Below are 15072 nucleotides of genomic sequence, written 5' to 3' on the forward strand. Positions count from 1 at the left end.
TCCCTGCATCCAATTCCCTCATGCCAAAGGTTTAGATCTTGTCAAACCAATTTGAACAGACCAGTCTACTCTTAACAAAACCACGTTGTGTCATTCCTAGTAAAGACCTTGCACTGCATCACAGATTCTGTTATTTTTATTTCCAAATCACTCTTTTTCCCTCAGTACTTTTTTTTATGAGAAAGAAGTTTGCAAATATCCAGTCTTCTTGAACTTTCACTCTGAGCATGCTCTACTTATTCAAATAGGAATTTAATAAGGAACAATTTAGCCACTTCTTTCAATAAGTGAATAGCTAACATCAGCCCCCTTTGCCACATGCATTGATAATAACATCACCTAAGGGTTGCCAGATAGGGGATTTTTCTGGAATTCAGGTAGCCAGGCCTAAAATGCACAAAAAACACAAGAAAATAAAATATGAATATTTATTGAGCTGAGTTGATTCATATCAATTACATGGCATCATTAGAAGAAATATCTTGATGGTTTTGGGAAGATGTAGGTTGATGGGATAGACACACCAGAAGTTGAAGGGTGGGATTCAAGCGTAGATGCTGTACATGTGCCTGTAGAGTTCACCTAGGAAGCCAATTTCTGAAATATATCCTTTAAACTAAGTTTTTTTAGATATTTTGATCTTTCTTTGATAAACAATTCTTGAATTTGATAAAGAGACATTATGTGATGCTCTGTATCAAAACTCTTCGATTCCACAAATCAATTCTTCCGTAAAGCTTATCATTCTTTCAATACCTATTTTTTCTTTAACAGTATCAACATCCTCATCATCTTCATTCATTACCATGTCACAGATTTCACTGTATGTTAGTCTGAAGGTAACTGGAGCATCATCATCAATATAGAGGCACTCTTCCACTGCATCATAATCCAACAGCTGGGCCTCAGGACATGACAAACCTTTAGCAAAATTCATCGTCATCGACAATTTTCTTTTCTCTTGATACCCTAAATCCAATGAAATCATGTTCTTGTTTATGATAATCATCAAAGACTGATTTCTTTCCATAAATAATGCCAACCATGTTTTAAAGTGTCTTCATCCTTGATATTTAAATCTTTTTGAAATGTCTTTATTTCAACACCCTTGTTGCATTCTGTATCCATTCTATGCATGAATTCATTCTTATAGATTGCCTTGAATGAACTCAGTATCCCTTGATCTATTGGCTGGATCAAGGACATAGTTAGGTGGCAGATATACAGCAAACACATTATCTTTGATAAGAAACTGTGCATCAGGATGTGCTGCACAATTATCAAGAATTAACATTACCTTGCTGTCACTGGGTAGCCCTGCAGATGTACAATGTTCTTTAGCCTCTGGTACAAAATGGTTTTCAAACCAATCAAGGAAGATTGGTTTGGTAATCCATGTTCGTTTGTTTGCCTTGTAAATAACTAGAAAGACACTTACTCTTTTGAAAGTTCTTGGATTTTTGCTTTTACCAATATCAAGCAGTTTCATTTTATGTGACCTTGCAGCATTTGCACAACCTAAAACTGTTATCCTTTATTTTGAGTCTTTAAACCCACTGCGTGCTGATTCCTCAGGCGCAACAGCAGTTTTTCTAGGAATATACCTCAATTATAAAGAAGTCTCGTCAGCATGATACACCTGCTCTGCAGCAAACTTTTAATCATCAATTAATTTTGCAAACTCGCCCAAATATGCAGAGGCATATTTGGGCAAGTATAATCAGCTGATGCTTTCTAACCATACACTGCCAAGATACAAAGACCATTACGTTTCTTACATTTTGCATACCAGCCTGATGTATACTCACAGGGTGTTATTATGCCTAACTGATCATGGAAAGGTTTTTCCTGGGCCACGATAATAGAACAATTGAGAGGGTAGTTTTTGCTTCAGCAATGTCAGATCCATTCCATTAACACTTATCTGCTATTTCTACATTCTTTGTCTGGTGTAATGTCTTCCTGAGTTCCATTAACTTGGGTAAATCACTATCATCATAAAATTTTAAGTTTTTATTTCGGTTTGATCAAATCAGACTATAGGATGAACCAATACCATACTCATCACACAATAACTTGACTGATGCACCTTTGTCCAGATGTTTTAGTAACTCCATCTTATCCTTAATGTTTAGAAACACACTTCCTTTTGGTAGCCTTACCACCCAGAGGTTTCTCTGCAGGCTTTCTTGATATAATGACTATAGGTATGGGTGAACAGAGTTAAAAACTACAGTAGTAAGAATTTTTAAAAAATAACTTTGATGTTATTATTTTTAGGACTTTTAAAGCAATTTCTTTTTCTTTCAGTTGTGTTCGACATTGCTGGTGTGTACTTCATCAATTGGTTGTTTCCTAATAGCAGATTAATATTTTTAGTTCATATTATGGTTCGTATTAAATGGGAAGCAAATGCAAATTCTCAAACAAATTTTCTTTCAGTTATCTATAAAATTGTGTATAATAAAATTTCCATTTGGTGTCCCCTTACAAGGTTGTGCCCTGGGCATATTTCTGGTTGCCCTGCCCGCACGATGGCTCTGTATATACAGTATATGTATACATGACTAAGTTAATATAAAAGTTATTAAAAACACTAAGATTGCGAGCAAAAATACCGATTATATAAGCTTTTTAAATATTTCACTTTATTGGTTTCCGGAACTTCTGGATCCTGGGTAGCCGGATAAATGGTCCCACACTGTACATATTTATTAAAAATAAGATATTTATTAATAAGAATTCCATTTTGTAAAATTTTTCATTCAATTCCTCATCAGCTCCCAGTGTGTCACTTTTAAACCTAATAATTTCTTCTCTGATGCTGTGTCACTCACAATAACATTAAACAAACTGACTCCCATTTTCTTTTCATTTCCATCACAATTTTGTTTGTTTCAACTCACTGAGTCAGCTATGAAATGTGATGTGTGCATCTTTTAATAAACAGTATAAAACATTACACTTTTAATATAACATTAAATAACTATTTTGTTTAACATTTTCATGGTAAGCCTATCTAATGGCTGTTGTTAATTTCACCTTTTTTTTAAAAATTATATACAAAAATTATAAAAAGTTAAGTTATTCAATTCAGTTAAAACTTACAAGTCACCTGAATGAAAAAATTCCAATTCTTCTCTTTCTTTAACAAAACAGTCAATATGATACCATTGTGGTTGAGGTCCATACATCCTTGCTCTATCACTTTCAAAATCCTTCTTGGATATTCTAACCAGATTCTGTACGATAAATATTAAAAACTTCATTACTTGGTAAAACTAAGCATTTTGTCCAAGTCTTCCCCCTCCTCCTCCTCCTCCTCTTCCTCTCTCTCTCTCTCTCTCTCTCAAATGCATCCATCCAAGTTATAAACACACCAGTAAAAACGGATTTTAAAATGATTAGGATCATACCCTAAGTAAAATAATGTGCACATAATATTTAATTGTTAACTATTGCAATAGCATTAATGCCACATATCGATAGCACCAACTTAAAAATTAATTATTTATTTCTTTATGGCAGCAAAGAAAAAAAAATAAAGTGTACTCACACAAACACAAAATGATCACTGAATTATGATCACCATAATTCAGTGATTATGTAGCCAGTTAAAAGTAGCCGCAAGCAGAGGTGAAGGTTGCCTTGGAGGTTGCTGCTTGGAGGTCTTGCGCTACTTGAAGGGGGGCTGACTCTTTTTAAAAATTACAGCTGTGAATTACAGGCTCCGAAAATGCGATAAGTGTTTGCCATTTTATTTACCTAATTGTTATTTTCTATTGAACTTTATAAGTAGCCATATAGTTCTAGATACGCTGGATATTTTTATTTTTAATTTAGATTAAGAGTTTTTGTAGATTACTACTTAATATACGTAAAACCGTTGTTTTGTTCGAATCTTGCAGCCATTTTTTTTTGTATGGAGTGGTAGGGAATTCAAATTTTTAATTGTGGTAACTAGGTAGCTCTAACGTAAAATTATATAACGTAATTCGCAACCCTGCATTTAGTATTCTATTAGATAGTGTAGTATTGACAATTAATTAATTAGATTTATTGATCTTATTAATTTAAAATATCATGCCCCAGACTAGAGCAGAAAAGCAACGTGCACAAAGTGGCAGGAGTGCTGTGACTCGGGGGAGAACTGAGGGGGGGGCGATTCTCCAACGCATCACAGCCTAAAAAATTGTGCAACTTATGAAATGTTTGCCGAACTCTCTGGAACGGAATATGATCTAGCCAAGGAGGATGTCTTGGTGTGTTCCAGGTGCATAGAGGGTCTAGAAATTAGGCATCAGCTCAGCGTTCTGATGGGCGTCTTATGAGAGCTTGAGGTGTAGGGTAGATGCCCTCGAAGAAATTAATATGAGGGGCCCGTCAAGCTCTCAGCTGCCCAACTCAACACCACAGCTCACTCCTGGGCATCAGACAACACAGCAGCAACCTCCAAGGCAGAATGCGCTGGTCCCACAAGAGTTAGTTATCGTCAGTGACTCTATTGTCAGGGAGACGGGGAATATATTGTGTAAAAAGGATAGATGGAATAGGACCAGGGTGTCTGCCAGGGGCAAAAGTTGATGACGTTGTAAAGCATATATCATCTTTTAAGGGCACAAAGGGTAATATTGTTCTACACGTTGGCACAAATGACATTAAGAGTACGAGACCTGCAGATTTACTTTTTGCAACAGGTCAATGTTGCAAAAAAGTTGTAAATTAGGGTTAACTTTGAAAGTGTCTGCAATTCTGCCCAGATAGGAGGGAGTACATGATGAGAGCCTTGTCAATCAATTCGGCCCTGGAGGAAATGTGCAAGGCTCAAGGAGTAAAATTTTTTTCAGCCTGGTCTGTGCTTGTTAACAGGAGAGACTGCTTCTACAGGGATGGGATACACTTAAATAGAAAGGGTGCAAGAATATTTGCTAATGCTATCGAGGCAGTGTAAGGTGGGTCAGAAAACTGCTAGATTGGGGGGATTCACAGATTAAAAGGTTAAAAGTAGCCACAGGCAGAGGTGAAGGTGATTCTTGCACAACTTCTATTAGAATAAGTAGCGACCTGGAGCGAGGGGTGCTGGGAATTTTGGGGACTGATGGCAGTCAACATAAAACAGGTGGGTATATGGGATGTGTCAGGGTGAATAGGAATAGGTGCGTGTATGCTTGCATGTATGCTAGAAGTATAGAAAATAAATTTGATGAATTTGAAGTGTTGGTCAAGACATCAAAGGCGGATATTGTTGGGATATCAGAGACATGGTGTCACACTGATATAATTCTGCAAATCACACTGATTTGCAGAATTGGAATTTGGAGAGTACAATGTGTACAGAAAGGATAGACAGGATAGGAAGGGAGGAGGTGTCATGCTGTTAATTAAGAAAAACAAAATCAAAAGAAGTGCATCCAGTTGATATAGATGAACAATGCACTGTTCAGTCAGTTTGGTGTGACATAAGTACTGCAAAAGCAAAAATAAGAGTAGGAGTTATAGGCCTAATGCCTCGAATGAGTACAATGAACAATTGTACAGAGAAATAGAGTGGGGTAGTAAATCAGAATGTCTTATAATGGGGGATTTTAAATTCCCAGATATAGACTGGAACTTATGGGTTGGTCACTCGCACACTAGTAAGACTTTTGTGGATTTATTGGATGATTGTTTTCTGCAGAAGCATGTTCAAGAGGCAACCAGAGAGGGTAATACTCTTGATCTGGTTATCAGCAGTGATCATTCGTGTATTAAGAATTTGCAGATAAAGGAACCATTAGGTGGCAGTGATCGGTGTACTCATGTGGGATTTACTTAAAAGATATAATTACCATCAGGGATAAAGAAAGGGGTTTTTGCTTCTGTGAAGGTGACTATAGTGGTCTCAGACAGTTTTTAAATTCTGTACAGTGGGACCAACTGATGATGTTACCAACCAACAGCAAATTCTAAGTGGGAATCATTCAAGGAATTAATAGTGGAAGCTACTAAACGTTTCATACCTATTAAGAAATATGGTTCAAGGTTTAGGTTTAAATGGTTGTCAAATGAACTAACGAGACTCGTGGCAGAGAAGAAAAATGCATGGGATCAGGCAACACAGAAACCTATGATATATATATAAGCTAGTCTGTAATCAAGTCACAAAGGAGGTGAGGCAGGCAAAGGCAGATTACGAGAAATCTTTGGCAAAAGATGCTGAGAAAAACAGCAAGGATTTCTTTACTTATATAAACTCTAAAAGGAAGTGGATGAATCTGATTGGTCCACTTGATATCGATGGTTTGACTGTTGATGATACTGCTCAGATAGTAAACAAACTGAATGAGTATTTTGCATCTACATTCACACATGAGGAGTTATTAAGGCTTGAAAATGGCAGAAGGTAATCAAATTGTAGCAGGGTGCTTAATGATTTTGTAATAACTGAGAGCAAAGTGGAGGAGAAATTGTTGAAGTTAAACATAAGAAAGGCACCTGGGGTAGATGGGATCTATCCAGTTATCTTAAAGGAGGTGGCAAAGCAACTAAGCAAATCCTTAGCCATAATTATGAGAGCATCCTTGGACTAAGGGGAGGTCCCCACGGACTGGAGATGTGCAAATGTATCCCCAATTAGCAAAGGGGGATTGAAGGGTGACACGAGTAATTACAGACCAGTTAGTTTAATTGCTGTTCCGGGTAAAATAATGCTGTCAATGGTTAAAGATGCATTGCAGGATCATCTAGACAAGACTGCAGCAATAATTCAGACAGCATGGGTTTGTTAAGGGAAAGTCTAGTCTGGCAAATTTGATTGGGTATTATGATGTGGTTACAAAGGAACTGGATGCAAAAAATTTAGATATCATATACTTGGATTTCAGGAAAGCTTTTGACACTGTTGTTGTTGTTTGGTTTTTTTTTTAGGAGCATTAGCAACTAAGGCCATATTGCTCCGGGATATGCGGTGGTCATTCCCTGACCTTTCCGCATCCTCCATATTTGGTGGTGACGGGCTCGAACCCCGGTCTAATCAAGAAGTGTGTGCTACGCACTGCTGCTCCTTCCCACCTGGCTACGGAGGCGCCTGACACTGTTGTGCATGGAAGACTACTATACAAATTGGAGCAGAATGGTATTAAGGGTAAGTTGCTACAATGGATAAAAGGAGGGTTGAGCAGGAGAAGACAGAGGGTGGTAATCAATGGGTGCTGCTCTTCATGGATTAATGTTATTAGTGGAGTCCCACAGGGTTAGGTGTTGGGTATTGTTTTGTATATTTAATAATTTCCTCTATTGTTTTGTATATTTAATAATGATATTGATGAAGGTATATCAGGCTTAGTGTCAAAGTTTGCAGATAATACAAAGGTTGGCAGGGTTGTTAATAACAGTAATAGCAGTGTGCTACTGAAACAGGATCTAGAAAATTTGGGTAGATGGGCTGAGAAGTGGCAACTGAAGTTTAACATTGACAAATGCAAAGTACTGCATATGGGTAGAAGTAAACCAGAGAAACATACCAACTGTGTGGGACTACACTTAGGGTGGTAGAAAATGAAGACCTGAGAGTGATTGTGCAGTCAGATATGAAGTTTTCTGAACAATGCAGACATGCTGCAAGAGCAGCTCATGGGTTTTGTCAATGAGATACAGGAATTTTGATATTAGGGAAAAGGAGGTGATTGTCCCTCTGTATAAGGCAATGGTCAGGCCACGCCTTGAGTACTGCCTAAAGGTCTGGAGGTCTCATTTTAGGAAGGATGTAGATTTGCTTGATCGTGTACAGAAAAGGGCAACAAGATTGGTGAAGGGAATGAAGGGATCCTCTTACAAAGAGGCTTAAGTTCTGCAAATTGCAGTGGCTGGAGACTAGGCACCTGCGCGGTGATCTGATTGAGGTGTATAAGGCCTTGAATGGTTTGAGCACGCTGAATTCTGAAGGGATTCTTCCACTTTAGATTACGAACCTAAGGTGACATAAATTCAGTTTAAGGAAAGACAGATGTAGAATAGATGTGCGGAAATTTGCCTTTAGCCAGCACGTGATTAATTGTTGGAACAAACTTCCATCTGTCGTTTTGGAAGTTGATAGGTTAAATAAATTTAAGGAGGAACTGGACAAACATTTAGAGGAATTGTTTTGTAAATATATATATATATTTTTTTTGGCTGATGCTGCATAAGCTCATAAACTTGCTTTCTTGCATCACATGGCACTACTACTATAAGAAAGAAAATGTTTATAATGTTGGTGAGACGGGCTTATTATGGAAAGCATTACTGAGAAAAAACCCTAGCCACCAAAAGAGAAATGCCTGCACCAAGTTTTAAGATGAGAAGAGAGCAAATTACAATTATTATGTGTGCAGATGCCACTGGGATGGACAGATTGTCTGTGCTTGTTATCGGTAAGTCTAAAAAACCTAGAGCATTTAAAAATCTTTCTAATTTTCTTGTTTTGTATAAAAATCATAAAAATGCCCAGATGGATGTTTCTGTTTTCTGAGTTTGGTTTATAATTTTTTTTTATTGAATTAATCTTATTTAATTTAATCGTAAAATAAGATTAAATTTATTTAATCTTACCAGACCTTAAAATTAAATTAAATTAAATCTTACCAAGACCTTAAAATTAAATTAAATTTATTTAATCTTACCAGAAAAATTCCCGGTTTGATTATCTGGAAAATTTGGCTATCTGGAAGAGGTCTGACATCGATTATTCTGAAAAACTGATGCTCTACTGTAGTTGTGCATGTAATCAAGGGACCGATATACAAGGGGGTATCAAAAAGTTTATATCCTGACCTGGATAAGACATCAGTAGGAAGATGCCATTTCTTATAAGTTGTCTACGTATTCAACAACTATCATATGAAAATACATTCCCATAAGTGATTGTACACCAGAGACGGAGCCCGGAATCTGAGGAAGGACACTATAGTTGACAAAGTGGAGTATAGAGTAGTGATAAAGTTACTGCATTTGCAGGACAAGAAAGCTCAGGAAATTGACGAAGAATGAAAGCTGTGTATGGGCAGAATTGTCCAACCTATGACACTGTTAAAAAATGGAAACGGGAGTTCGAGTGCAGTCATACAAGTGTCTTTGACGAGCCAAGAGAAGGAAGGCCATCAACATCCACAGACAGTGAGATGTTTGCAAAGGTTGACAGACGTGTGACAATTCATTTCATCGCAAATGCAGTGGGAATTAGTTAAGGGTCTGCCCACAGCATTTTACATGACCATTTGCACATGTCTAATGTCTCCACGTTAATCATCATCATCATCATCATCAGCCATTTTCAATCCACTGCAGGATGAAGGCCTCTCCAGCAACTTTCCAGTTCCTTCTGTTTTGAGCACTGGCCATCCATTTACTACCCAAAAACTCATGAATTTCATCTATCCATCTCGGCCTTTGTCTTCCAGGTTTTCTTCTAGCTCCTCTTGGGAGCTAGAAGAAACTTCTAGCTTGGGAGCTAGAAGTCTCCACGTTAGATGGGTTCCAAGATTGCTGATGCCTTTGCAGAAGCAATGTCGAATGCAATGTTCTCACCAACTGATGGATTTGTGCTACTGCAACACTCACCCTATTCTCCTGACCCAGCACCATCTGACTTGTTTCAAGAAATGAAGAAGCCATTGCATGGATGCCGCTTTGATTTGTCTCAGGAAGTTATCAATGAAGTGGAATTGTAGTTTCAGGCAAAAAGTGTGGACTTCTATGATCAAGGCATTAAACAACTGATACATAGATGGGAGAAATGTGTTACTATACATGGAGAGTACATAGAAAGGGATTAAAATTCCTATGAAGTTTCACCTTTCTAGGGCTATTATTTCTAGGTAAAGGTACAAACTTTTTGATATCCCCTCATAGGTTCCAGAATGCAATGTCCTTTATAAAGTAATTATTGCAGAGTAACAGTGGTTTAACTTAATCGAAATAACCAGTGAAGGTAACAACTCAGTTTAAGATCCTTTACTGTAATGCATTAAGGGCTTATGCCTCAAGCTGCGAAAGAGTTAAGACTATGTATATCTTAATGCATTAGAGTCCTAACTTATATCATACACCATCAGGCATCTCTCATATTGTGGAGATATACTTCACAACTGTTTTGTCATCATTACATCACTTGGGTACCTAACCACCTGCCGAAGAAGGGCCAAATAGCCCTGAAACAGTGCCATCTGGGTGGTGGAATCCACTGAGAATAAGTAACAACAGTCTTCTCCTTCGGGTGAAGCGTTACTTATTCGAAGTAGTGCAATGTCATGGAAACTCGTCGTGAAGGTATTCACAATATGAGATGTAACTTAAACGATGCCGCTATTGCAAATTTGCTAATCTATAATTGGCTGTGTATAAATGATGCAGTGCACTAAGATATACATAGATCCTTTACTGTTATTACCACAAATTATTACAACATTTTTATACTGGTATATGGATCAATATAAAAATGCTTTTATACTGCTTTATCATTAATATAAAAATGCTTTTATACTGCTTTATCATTAATATAAAAGTTTATTTTAAGAACTATTTTGGTGCACAAAGCTCAGTTTTTCCCTTGGGATAAAGAAACGTGCTAAATTTCTAGCCACGGTGGGGATTCTGCAGGGAGAATCTCTTTCAACCATTTTATTTTCCATTCTTCCACCATTTATATACATAACAAAATCTGCATGTTAAAACAATATCAACAGCACAAGCAGTACATTTTTGATGTACCACTTGTGCTGTTGATATGATTACATTTTTGATGTACTGCCTATACTAATGATATATGGTTTTAACATGCAGATTTTATTCTGAATGCTTTGATCATTGTGAATCTAACAAAAAAATTTTTGGGTCAAATTTCACCTAATAAAATAGTTATTCCTAAACAAATAGTTGTTTAAAATTTGTAATTCATTATCCTCTCATTCTCATGTATTGTAGAACTATAAAAAAGAAAGGAAATAAATAAGAAATTTCAAATTTAACCCTTTCATAGGGTTTACACAAGGAGTACATATATATTTGAATGAGTATTTTGCATCTACATTCACACATGAAGAGTTATTAAGGTTTGAAAATGGCAGAAGGTGATCCAATTGTAAGCAAGGTGCTTAATGATTTTGTAATAACTGAGAGCAAAGTGGAGAAGAAATTGCTGAAGTTAAACATAAGAAAGGCACCTGGGGTGGATGGGATCTATCCAGTTATATTAAAGGAGGTGACAAAGCAACTAAGCAAACCCTTAGCCATAATTATGAGAGCATCCTTGGACTCAGGGGAGGTCCCCACGGACTGGAGATGTGCAAATGTATCCCCAATTCACAAAGGGGGATTGAAGGGTGACACAAGTAATTACAGACAGTTAGTTTAACTTCTGTTCCGGGTAAAATAATGGAGTCACTGGTTAAAGATGCATTGCAGGATCATCTAGACAAGACTGCAGCAATAATTCAGACACAGCATGGGTTTGTTAAGGGAAAGTCTTGTCTGACAAATTTGATAGGATATTATGATGTGGTTACAAAGGAACTGGATGCAAAAAATAATTTTGATATCATATATTTGGATTTCAGGAAAGCTTTTGACACTGTTGCGCATGGAAGACTACTATACAAATTGGAGCAGAATGGTATTAAGGGTAAGTTGCTACAATGGATAAAAGGATGGTTCGGTGGGAGAAGACAGAGGGTGGTAATCAGTGGGTTCTGCTCTTCGTGGAATAATGTTATTAGTGGAGTCCCACAAGGTTCGGTGTTGGGTCCTCTGTTGTTTTGTATATTTATCAATGATATTGATGAAGGTATATCAGGCTTAGTGTCGAAGTTTGCAGATGACACAAAGGTTGGCAGGGTTGTTAATGACAGTAATGGCAGTATGCTATTGCAACAGGATCTAGATAATTTGGGCAGATGGGCTAAGAAGTGACAACTGAAGTTTAACCTTGACAAATGCAAAGTACTGCATATTGTTAGAAGTAACCCCAGAGAAACATATTACCTTAACTGTGTGGTACTACACTTAAGGTGGTAGAAAATGAAAAAGACCTGGGAGTAATTGTGCAGTCAGATATGAAGTTTTCTGAGCAATGCAGACAGGCTGCCAGAGCAGATCATGGGGTTTTGTCAATGATATACAGGAATTTTGCTAGCAGGGAAAAGGAGGTGATTGTGTCATTGTATAAGGCAATGGTCAGGCCATGCCTTGAGTACTGCGTACAGGTCTGTAGGCCTTATTTTAGGAAGGATGTAGATTTGCTTGAGCGTGTACAGAGAAGGGCAGCAAGATTGGTGAGAGGAATGAAGGGATCCTCTTACCAAGAGAGGCTTAAGTACTGCAAATTGCAGCGGCTGGAGACTAGGCACCTGCGAGGTGATCTGATTGAGGTGTATAATGCCTTGAATGGATTGAGCACGCTGAATTCTGATGGGATCCTTCCACTTGTTCAGATTACTAACCTAAGGGGTTAGTAATCTGAAGGCATAAATTCAAATTAAGAAAAGACAGATGTAGAATAGATGTGCGGAAATTTGCCTTTAGCCAGCGGGTGGTTAATTGCTGGAACAAACTTCCATCTGTCGTGGAAGTTGATAGGTTAAATTAATTTAAGGAGGGACTGGACAGGCATTTGAAGGGAATGGTGTGATTTATTTTTATTATTTATTTTTTATTTTTTTTTGGCTGATGCTGCATAAGCTCACACACTTGCTTTCTTGCATCACATGCCACTCCTACTACTATATACATTTTTCAAGGTTGTTACAAGTACATTTAAAATACTGTTTCAAAATACATTAAAAATCTTAATAAGAGATTGCAGTAAGTAAGTACTACTCTCTTTTCTGTGTTTCTAAACTTAATTTAAAAGAAGGAAAATAGATTTTAAAATCGGAGCAGGATAAAATCATGGCATCAGTCATCGTTGCATAATTCTGACTTCTTTGACAAAATTCTTTAGAATTAAGATCCCAAAGTTGACAAAATTAAGTGATAATACATAAATCAATGCAGAAGATGGTAATACATCAAAACACAAGTAAACAATCTTCTTAATTTTTCAAATCTTTTATGATTTTTTGTGAGGTTTTTTTTTGCAATTTTTTTTAAAATAATTTCACTAATACTGAACAACCAAGTCAAAATTTAAAAAAAAATTAATGTTTAAAAGAATTAAATACAAAGTTGTCATTTTTATAAGTTATAAAAATTTCAGAAAGGTCTCACTCCACACAGCCCACCACCAGAAAGAGACAGCTCTCACTATTCTGAGTAGCAAAATAAGTATGGGTTATTTTATCACTTTTACCCATGCTTACTCAGTTTTACTTTCAGCAAATGACTTTCCCAGTTACATTACATCACCTTGTTGTAATGTGCCTGTATTGTGATGGTTATCTTGTTCTCTCATAACTATTCCAATAAACATTCATAACATTTATGTGACTTAATGGTGTCTTTTGTATTAATATCTACAATGTACCGCATATCATCCCCATTTCAAATATTATTTACTGCAACAAAAATTATTCCACATGGACTTTAAAATGATCCATTTTAAAACATTTCATTTAATGGTTTTGTTACTTTTAAATATTGATTACAAAGAAACTAATTCAATTAACTGTGATAATGTGTGTAAAAATGCCACTGCATATAAATAATTTTGGCATAATTTTGCATATTTCAGTGCATTTCACCCATGCATGCTAAGCAGTGCCTAGCAATCTCCATTTCAGCACAAACAGCTTATATTTTATAAGTACAGTATAACTTATTTATTTTACTGATTTAAAATCTCTTTTCAAAATTTGAAACTAAGTTATTTCATATTTATCTATCTCTTCAATTTCTTTGTAATACAAAAGTGAAAATAATAAAAAAATAAACCTTTTCTATCTTGCTTTCACATCCTCTGCAAGTACTACGGTTTGATTTGGCATACTCCACTGAAAAGTCATTCATATCTGAATTTTGGGATTTTTCTTTAGTTTTTCCAGCTTTGGTTGCTGCACAGCCAGAACCTCCATTAACAGGAATAGTACCAGAACCACTGCCAGCTTTTGAAATGAAATTTAAAAAAAAATTAATCTAAGGAAAACAGATGAGAGTCAACTGAAACAATCTCCTGAAAGTACAAGTTTAAAAGCTTAAAAACTCCCAGAAACTTGTCCATGACAATTCCTATCATTGCTGTGGAAGGGTTGCAATTAATAAAATGGGACCTTGGTCATTTCTTCTGTTATGTTGCATTTTGCTAAACTTGTGAAACTAAGCCAAGAGATTAATGCTATGGAACTGTAGGTAAATCTGCTATTTATTCTACCAGTATTACATAATACCACAAGTATTATGTAATACTGGTAGAATCAATCATAAATCAAGAGACTGTAGAAATAAAAATTTAGAGAACAGGGCATTTAAAAAATAAAATAAAAAATAATGTTCTGCGAAAGAAGCCAAGAAATCTGGGTAGTTCACATCTCATCTCCAAATAATATCAACCTCACTGATATGATGTATAAAAATATTGCTGGGGGGAAAAAAATAATACACAAATTGACTATTACATAAATTCGTATATACAGTAATTTATGTAACGGTAAATTCACATTTTTTTTTTTTACAAACACTGGAATTTTTATACATCATATCAGTGAAGTTGGGATTATACAAATTTATTCTTCTTTGTTTCATTCATAATGTTTTGTATAAATGGAACTGTCATTTTATTATATTCACATGATAGCTCTGTAAATGTGTTCCCTGATTTTTTAAATGTTCTTTGATTAGAATTAATGGAAAAAATAAAAGCAAAAAACATTTCTGATAATTAAAATTTTTGATAACTTCATATAACTGGAATTCTAATGTTGTTGTGCTTGGATTTTTCTGGTGCAAAGGCTACTTAGGCCATATTGCACCTATCATAGTAGTTAGTACTAATTTTATTGGCTTCTATAATTGGTTATATAAACCTATTCGTTTCAGAAAGAAAAAAAATTCTGTAAGGTGTTTGAATTTTCGCCTATCATATGACGAAGTGACAATTCTTGTAAGTTTGACAGAGAAGTGAATGAA

At 36.0% G+C, this 15072-nt stretch overlaps 1 protein-coding gene across 1 annotated transcript in view; it reads right to left on the reverse strand.

The window, feature by feature from the left end:
• The window catches only part of Parp1 (Poly-(ADP-ribose) polymerase), a 411082-nt gene that overhangs the window by 361547 nt on the left and 34463 nt on the right, over positions 1-15072 (reverse strand). The window contains exons 3-4 of the mRNA XM_090376325.1: positions 13882-14051; positions 3109-3242 (exon numbers count right to left, since the gene is read on the reverse strand). Of these exons, the coding sequence (XP_090232451.1) occupies positions 3109-3242; positions 13882-14051 (304 nt within the window). The remainder of the gene's footprint in view (positions 1-3108; positions 3243-13881; positions 14052-15072) is intronic.

The sequence above is a fragment of the Mastigoproctus giganteus genome, chromosome 6 (assembly GCF_048544385.1).
Source record: "Mastigoproctus giganteus isolate SK-2022 chromosome 6, ASM4854438v1, whole genome shotgun sequence".
NCBI lineage: Eukaryota > Metazoa > Arthropoda > Arachnida > Uropygi > Thelyphonidae > Mastigoproctus > Mastigoproctus giganteus.